Here is a 21,222-nt window from a genome sequence, read left to right as displayed (position 1 = left end):
ATGTAGGTGCTGATGCATGGTAACTTGAAGTGTGAGCTTTTGAGTAACGAAGACCGACCACCCGGTCCTCGCGACTCCTGACAGCAACGCGGAAGAGGAAATTTGAGAAACCATTATGTTGAGATGAGTCAGATACCAGGAAAGGAGTTAAGTGGAACAAGTGAGTAACAGATGCTGTTCGGTGGCTGGGGTGGAACGTGATTTTGTGATTTACTGAAAAGGAAAATCTCTTAGTAAAGGCAGCGCGCACGTTCTTTACTAGTCCTTGGCTCCTCTGCTGTTGTACGTGTCTGAAGTAACTAATCTTCTGTGGCAAATTGTCCTTTTTCCTGACTTCTCAGTGCTGATTCAGCGATACTGTGCTTGTACCTAAATTCCTTTTTTTTTTTTTTTTTTTTAAAAAAAAAAAACTTGTATCAGTCAAAACCTTGAGGGGATGAGAACGGAATAAAAAAGATGGGGGAGGCAGAGGAAGATGCTTGAAAGGAAGAGTGTAGTGCCCACTAACCACAGACACACAGAAAGATGTTGCTCGGGAACAAAAGTGGAAAGACATTTGCACAGAGGCAATAGAACTAGGAGTCAAAAAAGTTAGGGAATTGCTTTGTTCCTCCACACTTGGAAGCAACGAAACAGGGTACTGGCTGTAACTCCGTGCCTCGGAGTATGGTAAAATCCGAAGGATAAGGTAAGAAACAAAAGCAGTCGCACATCTGCTTCTGCTCAGCAAGACAAGGATTTCTTTTGTTCCAGCAAGAGCAGGTAAGGAACACTTAAATGAGAAGTCTTTCCCTCTGTAGGTTACAAGTCTTTTGAAAAGGGCTCTTTGTTATTGTTCAAGTTTTCCTAAAAGCTGTTTTTGTTCAGTGCAAGTAACATCCCTGCTCTGACACAAGAGCATGTGACTGCCATTGGAGTCAGAAAGGCTTAAAACTACTTTCCGTGTAACTTAAAACCCTGTTTTTTCAAAAAATAACTGATTTAAAAACAGAAGAAGTCCCACAAATTGGACATCTACAAAGTAAGATCATCTTGGAATGCTGTTTGGCTCGTCATGGAAACATTCTGTTAGGAATGAGGATTGTGTCACGCTTGGTGTGCCACCTGCTGCTCTCTGGAACAGCGAGGGTTTGCCCTGGGCCATCTCTGGGCATCGCCAGCTCCTGATGACTGACAAACGAGATGGAATAAATCTGGGTGCAGATCGTCTGCTCTTGCTTTCCGGCCCCCCTCCCTGAATTTAGGCAGTGGTGACTTTGAGTGCTCTTCCATCACCTCCTTGCCCAGCCATGACGTCATTGTGAAAGGAGGCACCTGAGCAGATGTCTGGAAGAGGAAAAAGCTGTCCGTCATAGTAAAGGAGAGCTTGTGCTTCACAGGGGCAGGATAAATCAGGCAGTTCTGCAAAGGGGAGCCCTGGCACATGACAGTAGACATCCCTTTCTGACAACAAAATGGTGTTCCGGCAAGGGCTCAGCCCAAACGCCGACTCTGCCGCAGTCGAGCCGTCCTGTACTGTGTAACTGAGACTCTTGCGTGGTTTGAATTTCACACAGCTGCCCGAAGCCAAGATCTGGTTCCCTGTACAACCTGTGGAAGACGTTTTGCACAAGACGTTCTGGTAAAACGAAACTTTTTTTTCCTTTTTTTAAATGGGAATGGCAATGCATTTAGCTGAAGGGGGTGGTGAGCACTGGGGAAGAAGGAGGTGGCTGCTCATAGAGAAATGGGTTGGACACATGTTTAAAAGAGCAAATGATCCAATAACTGCTTTCATTAGTGAACTTGATTAGAGAATTAATGTTCATAGAAATATTGTGACTCAATCTGCAATCTTGCACCATCTTAATTTACCTGCTTGTCCAAAACCAGATGTTTACTACATATCACATTTAAAATAACGTATTATCTCTTGGTGAGACATAAATTACTAACCTGAAGCTTCCTTTGTGTTCCAGGTTTCTAGGCAGAATTTGTTATTTCAGGCTTCCTGGGAAAAATAGACTAATAAACCATCTGATAAGTAGTCCCTTTGACAGCATAATGCAGGCACCAGGCTCTGTTCCAAAGCCTGCTGAAGTGAATGAAAAGATTCCCCCTGACCTCCCTGATCCCTGGATTACAAACTAAATGGGTGGCTGCGCAGTTCGCCTGGCACAACCCAGCTGCGGGGTCTTTCTGCAAGGTGGGGGTTCTCTACACAGATCAGCCCCATGATAGAACTAAAAACTGATTTAGCAAAAAAAAAAAAAAAAAAAAAAAAAAGACAAGAAAAATACGCTGAGAGCCGAGTAACTGTGAGCGCAGCGCTGCAGGTGAAACTGCCCCGTGTTAGTAGTTCCACATTTGGTATCTCAGATGAGACACATGAAGAACATGATTGATGGTTTAATCTAGCAAAATCATTTGAAAAGACAGTTATCTATGTTTTGGGGGAGGCGGGAATTTTCTTGTCACTATGACCGGCGTGAGATACGAGTCCTGTAATGCCTGTCCGTGCCCCGATGATACAGGACTGGTGTGCTCCTCGGTGAGCAAGGCACAGGTGCCCTCTTGGTCCCCCAGAGGAATCCTCCTCTCAAGTTTGCTGTCAGAAATGCCTAGAAACAGAAGATAAGGAGCTGAAGCGCATGAGTAGAAAGGTTCAAAGGGAAGCGAGAACGTAGAAATGTGTGTTGTGGTAGAATGAGGTGCTGCTTGGCCCAGCTGAGCTGTAACCGAAATGCCTTGCTCAGGCAGCTGCTTAACTCATATGGGAAGAGAGTGGATGGTGTAGAGAAATTAATGAGAAGATCAAGAAGAATAACTGAGAACAGGAAAGGGGGAGTAAGCAAAGGAAGATAGGAATGGAGTCTCTAATTTACCAGCTGTGGATGGGCTCAAATAGGTATGATCCACAGCACAGGAGTGAGGGTGCAGCTTGGCCCTTGCTTTCACAGTGTTCCTCACAAAGGGGGCTGGCCATCCTGTCGCAGAAGAGTGAGGTCAGTGCTAAAATCTGAGACGCTTCTGAATCTTAAAACCTCCTTTGTTGTAAGGTGGGGCTCTTCCACAGATTCAGCACTGGCTATCTCCCTGCCTAAAATCTCCCCGTGCTTTCAGCTGCAGGTGGTATCCCTAGTTTTCCTTCTGAGCTGTCAGGTTGTATGCTGGTCAGCAGCTGCTCCCTTTCAGCCTGGGGCTGTCGCTGTTTCAGCGGTGCTGGTGGGACGGACACGGCTGCTGTTTGTCAGGGGAGCCCCCAGTCTGGAATACTTATCTGAACTCCGAGAACTGACTGATAATGTAAACATCAGCCCCTTGAACAGGATCAGTCTGTTCTCCCTCTTAACCAAGAAAGAAAGAAAACCAAGCGGTGGCGGGGGGGAGAGTCCAACGGGACTGTTGCTGTGCACAGACCCACTCTGCTGTTCTCTGCAAGTCGTTACTTGTGCTGGCCTCCAGCATGTCCCTGAGCAGAACAAACTGGAAGTGGCTTCTAGTTCTTATTTCTGTCAAACTGCATCTGTACTTGGACAGCTTTTTAAAGTTTTGCTGAACTCCTTCAAGAGTTAAACTGAACCCAAAATAAATACTGCTTAGCTCCCTGCTCCTGAATAGGAGTAATTTTAAAGCCTGAGTAAGGAAGCGTCATTAACAAAGCATGACTTAACCCCTAAATGACTGTTTTTCTTTGCATCCCAGCTGAGACATGATCCAATATGCAAGAAAGTCTTCAACAAGAAGCGCAAGCCCTTCAGCTCTTTGAAACAGAGACTGCAGGGAACAGAAATCACCACTGTAAGGAAGCAGCCCCCGCAAAAGGTATAGTTAAAATTGAAGCACGTGTGTTATCTCCATATGAAGTCTTTCATTCAGTAATGCTATTGTTTCCTCCGGGGACAAAGCCTGGATGTCGTGGATGAGTCTCACATATGTGCTTGACTCGGTGCCAAATTCTTTCCTCTCCCTCCCTGTGCTGCTAGTGTTTGAGAATATTTCTCTGTTCAGAAGGCAAACCAGTAGGTGTCATGACTACTCTGGGCACATACGTGCCTCTGCTCTTCTAGGAAACATTCATGTAGGTATTTTAGACTATGCAAGTGTCTGACAGCTTCCTCGTCACTGAAATCTGAAAGAGAGCGTGATCCAAGCTAGTTGGCAAATGAATGCCCCGGGTTGAACCTGAGAGCTGTCAGTAGCCCCAAATTTTTCACAGATGAAGCTATGGAGATTCACTGCTATTGAACTCAAGCATTTAAAAATGTGTTTAAATTGAACTTATTTACAGAGCCAGAGGGGAAGAGGCTTAAGCTCTTACTGGAACAAGTTTTTTTTTTCATGCGTTGTTGGGGAGGAGGGGAATACGCATGAACATGCATGTGTATAATTTTACCCAGAGATGCCAAATCACTGCTGATTTGGTATCCACGCAGACTGCTGTTGTAAAATGTCCTTTAAAATCAATTGTGGAAAGAAACAGAAGTGCACAAAGGCTTAAAGCAAGGAGAAGAGAAGGCATTGGTCATAGTGTCTTTTCTATTCCCTCTTAAGTGCCCTTTGGTCTGCCACAACCAGAGCGTTTTGTCGGAGGGCGTTGTTCTTTTATCCATCTTCTGGTGCTGTCAACAGATGGCAAAGGGCTAACTCAGCTTTCCTATGCCTTTCAAAAAAAGCAAATTTCTTTTGTTTGTAACTTTTTTCCTTTCCCTCAAAAAGGAAGAACCCTCGCTCTAAGATTTTTCTCTGTCCCTTGCAAGGGGGAAATACAGTTTGTGTCTTCCTTTATTTCCATTACAGAAACAGCCAGAGAAGAAATCTAACTGGAGGCAGCACCATGAGGATTTTATTAATGCTATTCGATCAGCCAAACAAGTCACAAAAGCTCTGAAGGAGGGCCACCCTCTTCCGCCTCCTCCCCCACCGAGCATCAATCCAGGTTTGTGGTCTACTTTATCTTATTACTGATCTTGTACTGATCTTTGGTAAAGCAGTGGCCTCTTATTATCCACAGCTGGGCTTCAGCTTTGCACCCCCCGGCACTACACAACATGAACATTAATTCCCTCCGTACTCTCTAATTTTCAGCTGTATTTCTTGGCTTAAACTGAGTAGGAGCGCAATGCAGAGGTGGTGGGGAGGAAGAGTAAACTAACTGTACCTTTTAAGTTTAAAGGCCGCAAGTTTGGGGTCTGATATTAGACAGTGCTTTGGGAGGAGAGTTGAGGTGCCTGTGTTCTAGCACAGGCTGTACCACGGTATAGCAGAGGGTGAAATACATCCCCTCACCATTCAAAAGAACTGTAGTGCACACGGGCTTCCCCACTCCCACGCGATGGCTTTTCCACTGTCCCCTTCTCCTGTGTAGTTAGGGGAATTCAGTTAGAAAGAAGTGGGTCTGGTTCACTACTAATGCCAGGTGTGGCCTCTGCACAGAGCTCACCGAGTTAGAAGTTACAGATCCAAAAAGATGCACATACAGCCACTGTTTCTCATGATATGTGATTTATGAAACATGGGAGCAATCTTGGAAAGGGTCTCAGTGGCGTCCCGCCTGTGTTAGGAAGGCAGGGGAAGAGGGAAGGGGGGGCTCTCTGGGCTCACTTCCAGAGCAGGAATTTGTGACTGATGGCAAAACCAGCTGCCGTGATTCCAGCCTTTCTCCTCTTCTAGATGACAGCGATGCAGTAAAAGCAGCAGGACACATCTTCCTTCCTTGATTGGGGTCAAGCTCCTCTCTGAATTTCCACTGCTGAATTCTTTAATGACTCTGTTATTTCTTGTCCGACTCTACCGACTTTTAGAGCAGACCCCTCCCTTTCCTTCTCCCTCTTGGAGGAAACCGAGCTGTGCAAGAGCTGTTGTAGTTGTGGAGAAAGTTGTGGAGAACTGCTTTTTAGGAAAGACAAGTTGCTGAGGGGCCTAGTGAGGATGTATATCCTATACTACAGGACTGGAGAGAAAGCGCATGCATTGCAGGGAGGAGAGAGAGATACTCCCCTTCCCTCTCCTCCTCCTCCAAATAGATCCCAAAGCTCCCCATTCTCCCCTGAAGTGCCAGCTCCCCCTGCAAGCCCCCCCAGGCCAGGCATCTGCCCTGTCTCGTCTTCTGGGGCTGGCTTTCGGTGGCTGCTTGGGCCACCTTTTCTGGGCTGTTACTGGGAGAAATTCTCAGTCTCTTCTCCCAAATAACAAGGACAAGAGGAACCAGCCTCAAGTTGTGCCAGGGGAAGTTTAGATCGGATATTAGGAACAATTTCTTCACCAAAAGGGTAATCACTGGATTGAAACTGGCCCAGGCTGCCCAGGGAAGTGGTTGAGTCTCCATCCCTGGGGGTATTGAAAAGATGTGCAGATGTGGTGCTTAGGGACATGGTTTAGTGGTGGACTTGACGGTGCTATGTTAACGGCTGGACTCGATGATCTTAAAGGTCTTTTCCAACTTAAACGATTCTATGGTTCTATGAAATGATTTGTAAAGATGCTACATCTGTAACATTAGGATAAGAATACTTGGGCTGCTTTTGTAAAAGGCACGAGGCGGGGAGGAGGTGTCTGAGGACAGCAAGGGCAGTGCGAGGACTGAATGTGACTGCGTTGACCCCGAACACCAACTGTTCCTTGAAACAAGTAGGACTGCACCAGTGATAAATGTAGCTGAACAGCTTTTAGCAGAATCAGGACTATAACGCTATCAAAAGCAACTCTAGGAAGCACTGCCGTGTGTTCTTCGCAATGCTGCTTCACACCCAGAAACCTGGCTCTTGGATGTGCCTCAGCTGGTGGCGCACAATTTCTCAAGCAGTATTTTGACAATGTCCAAAGGAAATAGATTTTGTGAAAACAGCTAACAATCTTAATGACCGATCTTCAAAAGCAGTCTTAAAATCATTGGTTTAGACTACTCAAGGAATTTCTAAATATTGCTTTTTCTGCAGATATGTTAATTGTGAGGTTGGGGGTGGGAATAGGAGAAAGATAATAAAATCTGCTTTTATTAATCCCCAGGGATTTATTTCTGAAAGCAATTCCTGTTTGCTGGGTTAATACCATAAGCATGTATTTTGGGATCCCAAGTGTTTTTCTAGAGGAGGTTTTTGTAGTTCTCCTATTTGTACTTTGGGAGCTCATGGGAACTCACCACGCTCACCTGTTGATGGAGCCAGGTTTTGAACTACACCTTGAGTGCTCCAGTAAAGCAGGGCAACTCTTCTCCTGTAGTGTATAAACTGTGACATGAGTTGTTCCTTTCTCATGATCAGACTATATTCAGTGTCCACACTGCTCACGAAGGTTTAATGAGGCTGCAGCAGAGAGGCACATGAAGTTTTGTGAAGAACAAGCTGCCCGCCGCGCCTTTGCTGCAAAGACCCCCAGACAGGCTTTGGTAAGCAAACACGCTCACATTTGTCTTGTCCTGGAGGCAGATTTGCAAAACTGTAGTTTATGGTGAGTAAAGACCTCATATAGGTCTTTTTACAGGTGTTTTTATATTAATATAATATAAAACTTAAGACTCCAGGGAAGTTAGTAAATTCTTAAGATGTGATACATGCTGAACATCAGCTAGGAGTTCCCTGAAACTGGAGCCCTTTGTCTGATGCAAAAAGTGAGAGATTATGATAGTACGAAGAAGTTGGACAGCAATTTCTTCAGACTCTTCTGTCATTGGATTCCAGGGCAACAGCTGAAGGGAAGCAGAAACCTGGCAGCTTTTGCTCTACATAGAGAAAGCTCTTCCTGTTCATTAGGGCTCCCTGCTGTTTGCAGGTTTACTCTTCCCTGCAAATGTATAGCTGATTTTACCCCCTGCTTGCTAGACACAAGGCCAAAGGCCTAAGCCCCATTGAGGAGTCAGAAAAGTGGAGCTAATTGGCAGTGTCTTGAAGTGAGGTCCTATTTTAGTACAGAAAAAAAAATGTAAACAGTTCCTTTAGGAGGGTACTGATTTTCTTTTCTTTTCTTGTTTTTTTTTTTTTAAAGATATTTGAAAATCTTATTACCGTTTTACCTATTTTGGGCAGGAAAAATGGCTTCCAAGTGGGAGGGGGTGCACCTTTTTCCTGTTCCTTCCTAGCACTGCTTCAACAGCAATGATGTGGGGAGTTGTCACCGGGCTCCATAAGCTCCTTGCTAGAGTTGTGTGGATTGTGCGTCGTCTTTTACTAGGGCAAGCAACCAGTGACTCAGAGAAAACCCCCAACCTTAACAACTGCTGTGTTACCGCTTCAGAAGAGAGTACAAGAAGGTGCCAGTACAGACAAACCTAGGGCAGGTAAGGAGTTCATTTAGCCATATTTATGTTTTTCTTATAACAAACTTTGAAGTATTTGAGGTAGGGAGCGGCATTTTTAAAGCAGATCCTAGGCTTTGGAATCCAGTTTTCTCATAGAATAATAAAGTGTGACTTTTTTTTTTTTTTTTGCAAGTCCAGGCCTTGACATGAAATCCTAAACTCATTTTCATACAACACTTGTTAGAAATGAGAAGGGTCAAAACTTTCCAAGTGGATGTTGTTGATATTGAATGGCTTTCCAAGTCATTATCCTGATCCGTTGTGCTGAGTGTATACACACAGATTTTCATGTGGGTTCTCAGGCAGGGCTTCTAGGCTTTTTAATTAGAGGTCCTCAAACAGATGTCTCTGTATAGACCTAAAATATGCAGTCTGGGTGCGAGGTTCCTTCTGTCCCGTAAAGGACTCCATAACCTTTAATCTTTGATGTTAAGATTTATTCCATCTTCTTTAACTTTTCTTAAGTCCATTTAGATGAAGCATCAAGCTTTGTATGTTGTTTGTTCCATATGACGTTCCCCCTGTTGATTCAGCCTTAAAATTAATACCACCACATCCCTAAAATAGTTCCCTCTAAGCAGGATACCATATAATATGTTTGCTAGCACCCATTGCTACCGGTAATCGTGACCCGTACTCAGTCTATGTTTAGACGATGTTTTATAAAGTTATTTTAATGGTTATTTGTAGTATAACCCACGAATGATAATACATACTGCTCTTTGTATCAATGTCTTTGATCCCTACCTTTCTGGGTTTTACATTGAATTTATATGTAGGTTATAATTTTTTATGGCCAATAAGTTTTTTTAAATAATGATCTGTAGAGACCTCTCCAGGAATACTGCAGAAAAACAGAAAATCTTTGGGTGTATCTACTGGAAAAAAATCTCCAGGAAAATTTGGGTAAGAATTTTTCTTTTTTTATTTCAACATTACAACATAAAAGGACCTCGTTTGCTTTTGTATATATACAATATCCTGTTGCAGTGTTTGCGGTATGAACTTCTTTGCATTAATTGAAGCAATCAATCGGTTGCACCAAAAACTTTTGCAGAGCTCCTCATGTCCCCAGTATAGGCTGCCGAGAATATTCATTTTGGTGTTAAACATTCTTTGGTTTGGAGCAGCTCCATCTCAAGTAGGCAGTGACCGTGTTCTGCCATAACAGGCGTCTTGAGAGGATTTGCTGCTTGATAACGCAAACCTCTCTAGCAGGTCTTGTGCTCTCGTGATGTCCTTCTGTTGTCCGAGTGAGGAAGATGCCAGCATCCATTGCAATAATCACTATGTCAGGATGACAGCGTGGAGGTTCTTCCTTCTCCTCAATGTTTACTTTCCCAGACGATGATGTTTGGTGCTTCTGCTCTTCAGACCGTGCAGTCAGTGTTGTTCCCATCTTGGGCCACGCAGAGCCATGTCAGAGCAGCAAGGCGGCCTTCCAGGCCCTCCTTAAGGTGGTTGTGGTGCTGTTGAGCAAGGGGATGGCTCAGATAATCAGCATCTTGCACCCCTGTGAGATGCATACGAGATCCTGGCAGGGAATGCGGCCAAGAGAGATTCCCTGTAGCTGGCAAGGTATTTTGAGCCTGGGAGATGAGTTTGTAAGAGTGCTTGGACCGTGGGATGAACAGTAACGTGCACAAAACAGTCTGTTGCAGAGACTCACATGCAAAGTCTTTGCAGGGTCCTTCTGCGTGGAGTTTTGCTGTCCTTGATTGCTGCTGGTCAGTGGTGAAGTACCTTCAACTGCGGGGAAGTCTGCAATGGGCACAGGAGCGTTCAGTCCGCAGTGCCATCGTCAACTCTTCCTACCTCCTTGACTTTGCCAGCTACAGGAAAAACTGTTGACAGTACCCAGTGGTCTCACCTGGTGTTCTCCACTCCCCGCATCATTCCCTGTGACTACGTCAAGTGTAGCAACTCTTATGGTTATCATGCAGGGTCTTGCAGACCACCAACAGGAGTTTATTGATACCATCACCATTCTCAAGGTTTAGCTGCTGAACTCTGAAACTCGGGGCTTGACAGGCTTGGGGAGGAGACACCTCTTTCCCTAGGGACACTGGCGAGTCCAGGTATCACCGGGGTTGTAGTTGCAGCCAGTTTACAGAGGCTTGGGGACAGCCAGTGCCTCCAGCAGATCCCCAGGACAGACATCCACACTTGCATCCAAAACACAGGAGAGAGTACTGTATGTCCCTGGGAACTGTGGAAGCAACTGGCTGGGGTGAGCTTCTAGATGCTGAGCTGTTGGCAACTGCTGCTGCATTTTCTGTAAAACTTGAGCTTTGCCGGGTGCTTTGCAGAGCACTTGGGGCTAGCGAGAGAGCAGTTTCAGTGCAAAGCAGGAGTGCTTTTTAGCTGAGAAAGCAGACATGAGAAACTGGCTTTGAGTGGTGCAAGTAAATGTTCTCATCCTTAAAGTGTCTGGAAAAGGTTTCCAGGATGAGCTGCTCCACCACCTTCCCAGGGATGGAGGCTTAATCTTCTTAGGTAAAATGGAGTAAAATATAAAAGCTGTTTCTATGCAAATAACAAGTATATGGCTTGTTACTGCTTTCAGACCGCAAATGTGCAACAGAAGATAGAGTGGCTGGTCGGCAAGGATGTGTTAAGGTTTTCTTCTGAAGCATTATGGAAGACCTTAAGCAACACCATTTTCCAGCACCTCTTCCACTCCAAGTGCTACAGCTATCACATTCAATAAAATAAGCAAATTGAAATTCACTCTTCCCCCCCCCCCCTCTTTTTTCCCCCTAGGCTACAAGGTTTATTATGCTGTCCTTTTTCAAGTTGTGAGGTTATTTGTATATCAGTTGCCAAAATTTCATTAACTGATTGCCTAAAAGGAGATGGATGTTACCAGTGGTTCATTCAATGGTTTCAAGAAAATTTAGGAAGATCCAATATCATGATTTTTTTTCCTAATTCTTTGCTTTGATACACTGAACAAGACAAATGAACATTTTGGAATTTTGTGTATATATTTAATAGAATCTTCCAGTAAACGATCAATGGTAGTGATTGAAAAGTGATAAATGGCCATGTAAGCTGTGCATCAGCTTCAAAGCACTTCAAGTTCAGACTAACTAAAACCACACCTCCTTCTTCCATTAAAGACTACAATTGCTTTTAGAAACTGATTGGCAAGACAGATGTCGTAGAGGCATATCCCTTCTCATTTTTTGGCCACCTGATTTATTACCAACCTTGGATCACCTTGCATAAACTTTCAATGTTGCAATATATTGGGCTGGGTTTTGTTTGTTTGGTTTGGGGTTTTTTGTTGTTTTTTTTTTTAAGCCCAATAAGGCTTTCAATTAAAATCCCTAAGGAATGTTCTTGCCCATTAAATGTTTATAGAGTAAATGAAGATGAAAAGTAGTTGGACACAGCAATAATAAATACAGACATTACAGAGTTTAATTAAACTCTACTTAGATTGTAGCTAATAGTGACTAGATAAATACAGAGAGGATGACACTGAAACAAGTGTAACTCCTATCGCCAGCCTGTCTTAGAAACAATGGGCATGAAATTAGCCCAGGCGCATTAAAGCAGTGCTGCGTAGCCTTTTTTCAACCCGGGAAGACGGGCGGGGGGAAGCCCGTACCAGACTATCCTGTGCGACGTTATCGCAATTGCTTTCTTTTACAACCAAAGAAATGAACCCTTAAAAGTTAGAGCAAGTCTTACTGCGTTTGTTTCCCCCCGCACTGTTATTTTCTATCTGTGTGCAGAGCTGTTTACCATTGAGTTCACAGATCGTTTTCCTGTGTCTTGCAGAAAACATAATTATAGGGACAGGAACCGTGTACTGAAGAAGAGCACTGTAAAATTCTGGTAGCAGAAAAATGCATCAACCATTAATATATGGAACTTACCGTCCTATTTCAGACTGGCTGGGAAGAACTCTCAGGAATTAACAGCAACTCATTTGTTAAGAAAATGGAGAGTCCCAACAGAAACGGCTGGTAAAAAAAACCAAAGGAGTAAGAAATTAACATAGTTTCTTATAGGGGATGGGAAATGAGCACTGGAAGTAGTTGTGTTTACATAGAGGATGCAGAGTCTTTTGTTCCATGTAGTATAACTTTAGCTCCTTAACATTATTTCAGCAGGTTTACATGGCTGCTTTTTGTTTGTTTTGTTTTATTTAAATAAAATGAGTACATTTTTTCTATGAGACCCAATGTTTACTAAGTTTCTTTATTTTATGGTATCACTTGATTATAATTTTGTTTAGTTGGCATGTATCACTCTGCTTCTACAGCCTTCTAAGCAGTGTTCAGAAAAAAAAAAAAAGTATTTTTATCTCTACAATGACTTGAAGTAAAATATCCCAAGATCTCCAGGAGGGTCAGCGCTTGAACTGGGTCAGATCTTTCTCCTCTGTCTCAGCTGCTACGCCGTGGTCTATCCTACCTTCCCCATGCCACCCCTCTGCCCTTGCATCCTCCTCTCCCATTTGGAAGAGGAACGGGCCACGCCAAGAGGAGGGAGGACGCGCCACCGGTGGGGCTGCCTTCTCCTGCCACCGTAACCCGGCACGTGCGGTGCTGCTGCTCCCCACACCGGTGCTGTTGCAGGCCTGCGTGAGCCACAAGCAGTGCCACCAGCCAGACGTCCCGCAGCTCTCGCTGCCTTCTCCACCACCACCGCCTGCAGTCACGCCTGCCCGCCTGCTGCAGCCCCATCCTCTCGGGCACCACAGGTAAGCCCAGGGAGAGCTGGTGAGGAGGGGCTGCTGTCTCCACACCTCTCCCTTAGCGCTGCCTTGCCTGTGATCTGAACCTCCAGCACAACCAAACTATCGCCCTTTCAGAAATGCGATATTCAGGCCCACGCCAGGCAGGTCTGCTGTGCTCTTCAGATGTTTGCCCAGAAACAAAGCATTCGTGAGCCTCAGCTACTGAGGGCCTCTCAAATATGCTCACAGAAGTCCCCCTAACAAAAGCTATGAGAAACGCCAGCCCTACTTTAAGTATTAGATGACTCGGGGGTATCTCGCAAGTTGTGAGAATTTTAAAACAAACCCATTTTTCTGCAAACATAACCTTTTGAAATAACTTGCCTTCCTTTGCAATGGGACATCATCAGCTTCCTCTACATGTATGATGTCAAGAATCTGGAAAAAGAAATTTGAATGGACTGAAAGGTTAAAGCTGCAGCATTACACATTTAAGGTTGCTTCTATGTTTTACTTGTACACACCATCATCGTGTGCTTTTTAAATGTTTTAATATCAAAAGTGGTTATTTTCTTTTTACTTGAATGAGACTCCGTCTTTAACCTGTAGTTACATACGATAAGCATCTCTCGCCAACGCATCTTTCCACGTTTCAGAAGAGGCTGAGGTCAGGCAGCAGCACCTCTCTTGGCAGCTCAGAGCTCAGGCACCCTGCTACAGTTGAGCAGCTCAAAGAACGTGGGTGCCAGTCTAGCTCGGTGTTTGCATAATGTTTTCTTCTTAACATCACGTTTTAATTCGAAGTATTTCAGTAATTAGTTACACCTCTTATAGAAGCACAAACCAAAATGACAAAATGTCTATTAACAGTATATGATCAGGCAGTGCCACAAAATGTGTTTGGTGGTTTGGTGTTTCTTTTTACAAATACATAAGCTTGGATGAAGTCAAATGAGTACAATTTGCACGAACAAGGAAAACACTGCAGTAGGTGAATATACACACACCTTTCCAAGTCCAGATGAAAATATGAGCCTAGCTGTGGAATGTGCCTATACCATTGTTTGCAACCTTTTCCCTATTCTGGAACTCGTAGTTTAAATAACCGCTAACTGGGCGTGACTGTGCAGCACCCGCTTGTCCTCCTGCTGTGGTCATTTCAAGAATGATCTTAAAATTCCTTCTGGTTTGCCTTACGCCAAAAATTTTCATAACAAAAAGTACCCCTCAACAGTGTATCTGAAGAACATATTCTCACAGGAACTGCAATAACACCACCTTTCCTTAATCCAAGTACTGATAAACCTGTAAGAATATTCGGATCACTGTAGCTGTACAATGTCAGTGTAGTTCATTAACAGCAAAACAGCAATCATTTAAAACATATTTTTTATTTTAAGCTGTCTGGAAATATTCCTGTGATTAAGGGGGGAGAAGGGAACACACTTGCCTCATGCTATATTTGTAATGATCATCAGGTACCATTACCTGTCTTTGAATTTAATGGAAGAGTAGCTCTCTGGGTTTGAGAATTTATTTGGATTCAGAAATTCTGTGTCTGTTTTAGCTGCAACAGAATCCATTAGTAACTGCATCATCCACTAAAAACAGGGGTTTTTTTTATAACTATGGGTAGACAAGAAAGTAAATTGTCAAGAGTTTGTTTTTTTGTTTTTTTTTTTTTATAATGTCATCTACTGGGAGATGTGGTTTTTGCAATTTCTGCTAGTTCATGCATCAGATGACAGGACCATCACACCAACACACCGTCAACTGGAAATGTACATGGACAATTTACCCCAAGACACAAACAGAAGTCCCCATGGTTCTGGTTTAGAAGAAACAAAGGCTGGAAGTCCAACTGCAGCTGCCTCAAAGCTACTGAGCAAAACCCCTGTGATTAAAATGGCCTCGACCATCATCACACCCACTCATTTCAGGCGACACTTGTGAGGCAGGTTCATAACCTGGTTTTGAACAGGGCCCAGTGTCAGCTCACCACCACAACCCTTTTGTGTGCGGACCTGCCCCTGGCCCCACAAGAGGTCCCGCTTGGTTGCAGGCTCCCCTGGGCCAGGGTTGGCTTTCCATGAAGGAATCTACATTTCAGACGGCTACAATTAATAATAATTTCCCAGACTAAACAAAGGCCATTTTTATCAACAAAAGGTGAATAAAGGCCCCTTAGGGTAGGAAGCATTATTTTTTATTGAGTGTTAAATCAATCAAGCTGTTGACCCAATGGGATAATATACACTTAAATTTAAGCAAATGCTTAAGTGCTTTCCTAAAGAGACAGAGACCAGTGCCTGATACCTTGCCAGATCCAGCCTTAAGTGAAAATTAATGTTTTGCTCTAACCGCTGAGACAATTCACTTCCCATTCTGAAAACTGCACATATACAAGACATTTGTTCTTACAGTCATGCAAAAGTGGTAGTTATTTCCAGCCCTAGGAAAAAATGCAGGAGATGCATACAGCCAAAGTGCACTTCAGAAACAAAATCTAGCTAAACGTAATCACAATAGTGATGATCTTCATTTTAAAAAAGTAAAACAAGGAGGTAAGATTTACTCTTGGAATGATTCTGATTTAAATTAAAGATTCATAAAGTTCAGTAATTAAGTGCTTAGCAGAAATCTATGTGATGTTGAAAAATTGTTTGTTACATTTGCCATGTGTATAAATTTGCTGTGATTTATGGCTCATTAAAATTATTTTTCTGTGATTGCCCCCTTCTTCCCATTCACCCTAACCCTATTTCTCCTACCGCAGCAGCCATAGTTTTATTGTGCCTGTTATGATGCTCTGCTATCATTGAAGATATTTATTCAGTTGTTTGCGTGAAAGGTAAGAAACAAAAATATAGAGGGTGTTGAGGGAAATATGTTAGTCCTACTATTGTCATATGCTAAAAAACTAATAGTAGTATGAAAAATAGAGCTTCTTGTTTATTAACATCCTGAATTTAACTACTATGTTCATAATGTGCTTTGAAAACATTTTGGGCAGTTTTTCTTAAAAACAGAACAAAACCAAACCAAAACCACCCCATCCTAACAGTTTTAAGTAAGAAGCACAGTCTTAAAAAAAGAAGGGGAAGGGAACCCACAGTCATAGTTATTTGAAGGCATGGTGAAAATGAGGCAACGTTACAGAATTTGTAGTGGACGGAAAGGAGCGAGGAAGATGATGCAGCTGGTTTATGGCCATCCCACCAGCTGCCAGCTGAAGACCTTGCTGTTGGCCAAGGCCATTCAGCCTGTGTGATGGCTCCTCTGGACCAAATGCCGTTGTGATGTCCCCAGTAGTGTTCTGGTTGTCACCTGGTGGGAGCTGCCAGAAACTCATCACGTGAGTGAGATCCATGAAAGGCAGGCTCATCGTTTCAGCTGCTGCCTCTGTCTCCTTGTGCACTGGGTACTTGTCAGTATCCCCTACAGGCCCTGAGGAAGCTTCTTCCAGACTGATTTTGTGGAGAGACTGAGGTTCTGGTAACGGCAGGTCCTCAAGAAGATGCATGTTGTAACCTTTAACATCCACTTTTATCGGTAGATTCCTGAGGGGTCCTGCTGCAAATGAGGTAGAATTAAGGTCGTATTTATTAGGCTGATGAAGGTTCAGGTTGGCAGGAACAGCTGTTGAGCATGGTGTGGGATGGACAGCTGGAAGGCTGTCTGCACAGCCCATCCTTTGCAAATGAGGAGAAGGTTCAAGAGGAAGAGCAGTTTGTAAGCTTGGCTGGGAATGAAGATGTGAACAGTTGTATTCCCCTGATTCTGAACTATTCAAAATCCCATTCTGTACAGAGACCCTTTCAGGAAAAGGGGACAGTATGCTGGCATCTTCCTTCAGTCTGAATGGAAAAAGCTGGTCAAGGAGACCCACTGAGTCACCGTTCTGCAATCTGCTCTTCAGCAGTTCTTGTGGATGGGTCTTCCTAGTATGACGAGTCAAGTGGTCCTTCCGCCCAAACCTCTGGGCACAAAACTGGCAAAGAAAGTCTTTGCAGCCTGTGTGAACTACCATGTGACGCCGCACATCTTTACGTGTATAGAAGTGACGCTCACAGTGGTCACACTTATGTTTCTTTTCCTTGGTATTGCCAGTTGGTTTCCCTGCATGGCTTTTGAGGTGTTCCAACAAAACTTCAGTACCGCCAAACTCCTGGGCACATACCCTACAGGTAAGGTCCCCACTGGTGGCTGCATGAAGAGCCAAGTGTCTCTTATAGCCTAGCTTGGTGTTGTACTTCTTGCCACACTCTTCACACTTGAAGGCCATCTTGTTAGGGTCATGGGTCTGAAGATGATTCTTTAGATGGTCTTTCCTGTGAAAGGTCTTTTCACAATAGCCACACTGGTGAGATTTCTGTGGAGAATGAGTGGCTGAGTGCCTGAGACCAGAAAAAAAAAAAAAAAAAAAAGTTATTTGCATTTACATTCACTCTAGTACACAGTGCTGCTTCAAGACTTGAAAACACTGGCACTCTTGAAGGAAGGCATTTTCACAAGTTCCCAGATTATTAGTAGAAGCCTAACTTTTTTTGGGGGGAAGGTGTTAACCATAAAGCATAGAGTGGGTTAAAGTTGTCGACATAAATCTTTTTGAGTAGCCACTGCAATTGAGGGAGATTTCTCCAATTCTACCAAAACAGCAATAATAAAAACTGGAACTCGGGGATTAACTGCCACCAGGATGCTCAAAAGGAAAAACATGTCCTTGGTTTTTTCCCCCACACACCCACCAGAAAAGCAGTGCCTTCAGAGCTGTACCTGAGCAGTTTATATTTGGAAATGAAGGCTTTCGTGCATCCGTGCTGTGAACACTTGTAGGGGCGCTCCCCTTTGTGTGCGTAAGTGTGGACTGTGAGCTTGTCAATGGAATCGAATATCTTCCCACAGAGTCGGCAAGGGTAACTGTCTGGCTGCTTCACTTCTCTTCCCTTCAACAGTGAAGACCGACCATTTCTCCATTTAGGTATAAACCTCACAAGAGCATCACAATTGCTTCCTGAGCTGGCACAGCTAAGCTTTGCAGCAGAGGAACAGGAGATAGTCCCGTAGCACTGAGCAATGCTTTTGCCTAATGCCGCTCCTCTCAGTTTCCCTTTGAGTTTGCTTTTTGCTTTTACAGGTCCCAATTTATTTGGTGGTCTGAACCTGGTGGTAAGGACTCGGTCCTTATGGATGCACTGGTGAGATTCTAGCAGAGCAAAAGTTGCAAAAGTGCTTCTACAGCTGGAGCATATCCAAGGGTCTATGGGTTCTTTCTGCAATGAGAACAGAAACAGGTCTGTCTTATTAGCTGTTCTAAGGAAAGGTCATATTCTTCTCATTGACCCTACATCTTCTCCTGGGCTTTCCCAAGACCTGTCGTTGTCCTTAGCGGTATTTACTTCAATGTACTACCACACAGCTGTTCAGCTGCAAATGGATTCTCTCTAGGAGTCTACAAACTAGAAGGAAAAAAAAAGTGGTTGGATAAATACCTATTTCCACATTTTTGTTTAGCATTTACTGTAACAATCCTTCACCTTTGTTTATCTGTGCTTACTGAATTTCAAAGTCTCTACATTTATTCCTTTTATGGAACTATTCATAAAAGCAGTTGCAAATTGTACTTTATCCTTAGACTGACATCTGCTATTGCAACCATATAAAAATTGGGTGGGTTTCTGCCCACAACTGTAGTTTAGACATACACGATTTCCTCACGTTTTGGGCTGATTCCATCCTTTACCAGACAGTAACGGTCAATGCCTCCAGGAGAGGCTTCCTCACTTAGCTTGACATTTCGCATTAGACTTTCTTAAACTCAATAAGAAACACCTTAGGTTTGGGGATCTCAAGCCTATCCTGACTTAAAGGCATTAAAACATAAAAGTTTTTTGGCAAGCCATGTATTATTTGGAAGTATTATTTCTGTGGAAATAAGAGCTCTACTGGATTCAGTTGAACTCACTTTAAATGTTGTCATTTTTAAAATGCCAATGAAAAACAACTACAAAAAAAACCCCAGTCACTGATGAAACGCACTTCCAATTAATACACGACCATGTACCTCCTTAACTGTCTCTATATTTTACTTAAGCTTCTCATAAACTGTCCTTACTTTCCCTTGCTCTTGGGCCAGCTTGCTCTGGAGAACATGGCAAGGCTATGTCCACTCTGTCTTTATTTACAGACAGAGCCCTCCTCTACCTTATCTGTGTTTGATGCTGTGGCCCTCCCACCCCGTCTTTCTGGCATATACTCTAAAGCCCTCATACGCAAATGCAACAATGGGGTTACTCCCCTTCCTGGAACACCTCTGAATTCCTCGTTCTATCACATTCCCTGTTTAACATTTCCTCCTAGCGTAGGTATCAGTCTTCACAGTCATGTTTTCAACACTTACGAACTTTCCTATCAGTTTAAGGATTCCTACTATCATACAGAGGGGAAGATATTGGGATTAGAAGAGAAGGGTTATTGCACAGGGAAGGCTGAAATAATCAGTGCATTATCTGACCAACTGGTCAGAGCATAACAAGGGGGAACTGGTGAAAGAAGTTGGAGGCTGGACAGCTTGGTCATCTACAAATTAATGCCAATTTGAAGTCTTTCCAACACATCCCACTGGTGCCACTTACTTTTGGCTAAAACTAATGGCTCCACTGGATTACAAACACAGGAGAGGAAGAGCAGCCTTTCTCTGAGCAGCTGTTTGGTTAAAATTGCTCTTGGCTTTGTGTTAGCCTACTACTCTATGGTCTACTCTAGCATTACCAGAGTTACATAAACAGAGAAAGCATGTAAATTGTAATTTACTATGTCTGGTGATGGCTTGAATGCAGATTAGGGGTACTCACTGCTACTGGAGGCAAAGGACAGACATCAGATTCTTCTTTAATGAAGACTGCAGAAGCTTCCATAAATTTGGCATAATCAGCAGCATACCATACTTTCAATTCTGTGTGGGGTTCAATTGGCTGTGAATAGAAGAAAACAGCACATGTTTACTTGTGCCAATTTTCCTATACCAAATAATACTGAAGATTGGCAGAGGGTGTGTGTGCAATTTGTGTTCTTACCCCAGCTGCATTCTTTGAATCTGTTTAAATTATTGGTAACTCAGTTTCAGGAGTCAAGCTCTTTTTGAGCATTACTATCCACTAGCATTTGACACCTCCACAGTTTCTAAAAGCATATATACAGAGATTTCTGGGGGACAGTAGCAGGAGGGGTGCCTCAGCCCTCATGACCTTTGCTCAGTGAGATCTGTTTGTCTGTGATGTGCAGATATCCAGCAGTCTTTCCAAGCAATATCCCATGCCTATTCCTTGATGTTTCAAAGCCCACTGGACACAACACTTAACTATAGGGTACAGGCAAAGGAAAAATGCATTGTTAATGCACAAGAGCTTGGATGCCTCGTGGACGCGTTGCACTCACAGAGTGTGAGTGCAGAGTTGATCAATACGTGGACTGCAAGTCAAACTTGCAGGTTTCCACGCGCTGGCTGTAATGTGTCAGGCTCGCTACGCACATGCTTTATTGTACCTCTGCCCTCCTTTCACTGAAGCCTTCCCACACAGGTCTAAAGGAGCCCATAATCTGCAGTCTCCCATCCATCCATGCCTGCCCAAATCTTTCCTTGGACTGGACTACGACCTCCTCTGAAATATACTTTCAGTCAATAATACAGCAAATAGAAAAAGAGAGGAGTGACAACACTCACTGGCTAAAGACCCATTAGTTATTTAAAAATAAAGGAGAAAACTAACTTTGGGGTCATGATTTATATGACTCCCAGGCCCTGTACACAATTTTCTTCGTCTACAATAAAAAACACCATTGCTGCAACAGGGGTAGAGCCAATCTGCACTGTACTTGTAGTTTTATTTAAACTAAACTGAACTTGTGCCACTAAAAAGAACAAACTAGCCTGGAGGGAGAGCAGCTGAGTCTTATTCCATAAAATGTGTCATCTTAAAATGCACTTACTTTTTAACATCGGTGTTGGATAAGCATGGTAGGTGAAATCAACTTAGACGGTGAATGCTGACAGTTGACACGTAATTGTCTGTATAATGTCAAAAACGGAACTTCTGAACTCCCAAGCACAAGCCTGCTTGCTAACTACAACAAGTATGGGTTGGTTGTATGTTTTGGTAACACCTGGCCTAAACAGAAACGGTACATGCTGAATTCTCCACTCAATAAAGGACACAAGGCAGAGCCGCCACTTAGGGGCTGATAATGCACTGTG

At 43.5% G+C, this 21,222-nt stretch overlaps 2 protein-coding genes across 6 annotated transcripts in view; one reads left to right on the top strand and one right to left on the bottom strand.

Moving 5' to 3' along the window:
• Window positions 1-2,059: 2,059 nt before the first annotated feature.
• ZC2HC1B (zinc finger C2HC-type containing 1B) lies at window positions 2,060-12,150 on the top strand. The gene is made up of 7 exons (XM_087776446.1): window positions 2,060-2,185; window positions 3,685-3,804; window positions 4,780-4,918; window positions 7,242-7,366; window positions 8,149-8,254; window positions 9,103-9,181; window positions 12,065-12,150. Exons 1-7 carry the CDS (start codon window positions 2,084-2,086, stop codon window positions 12,123-12,125), a joined length of 732 nt encoding a protein of 243 aa, XP_087632572.1. The 5' UTR covers window positions 2,060-2,083; the 3' UTR covers window positions 12,126-12,150.
• Window positions 12,151-15,907: 3,757 nt separating this feature from the next.
• PLAGL1 (PLAG1 like zinc finger 1) overlaps window positions 15,908-21,222 on the bottom strand; it is a 45,804-nt gene continuing 40,489 nt past the window's right edge. For 4 of the 5 annotated variants that reach the window (XM_087776442.1, XM_087776443.1, XM_087776445.1 and 1 more), the window contains 3 exons: window positions 19,823-19,942; window positions 17,745-18,241; window positions 15,908-17,365 (listed from right to left, as the gene is read on the bottom strand). In XM_087776442.1, the coding sequence (XP_087632568.1) occupies window positions 16,090-17,365; window positions 17,745-18,241; window positions 19,823-19,942 (1,893 nt within the window). In that variant the 3' untranslated portion in view covers window positions 15,908-16,089. The remainder of the gene's footprint in view (window positions 17,366-17,744; window positions 18,242-19,822; window positions 19,943-21,222) is intronic. The other variant, XM_087776444.1, reaches the window with a different exon arrangement.

This window comes from Nipponia nippon, unplaced genomic scaffold (genome assembly GCF_047370975.1).
Source record: "Nipponia nippon isolate SJK-2023a ecotype South Korea unplaced genomic scaffold, ASM4737097v1 scaffold_4, whole genome shotgun sequence".
NCBI lineage: Eukaryota > Metazoa > Chordata > Aves > Pelecaniformes > Threskiornithidae > Nipponia > Nipponia nippon.
The sequence above is the reverse complement of the archived record's forward strand: the minus strand, read 5'-3'. Positions and strand labels throughout refer to the sequence as shown.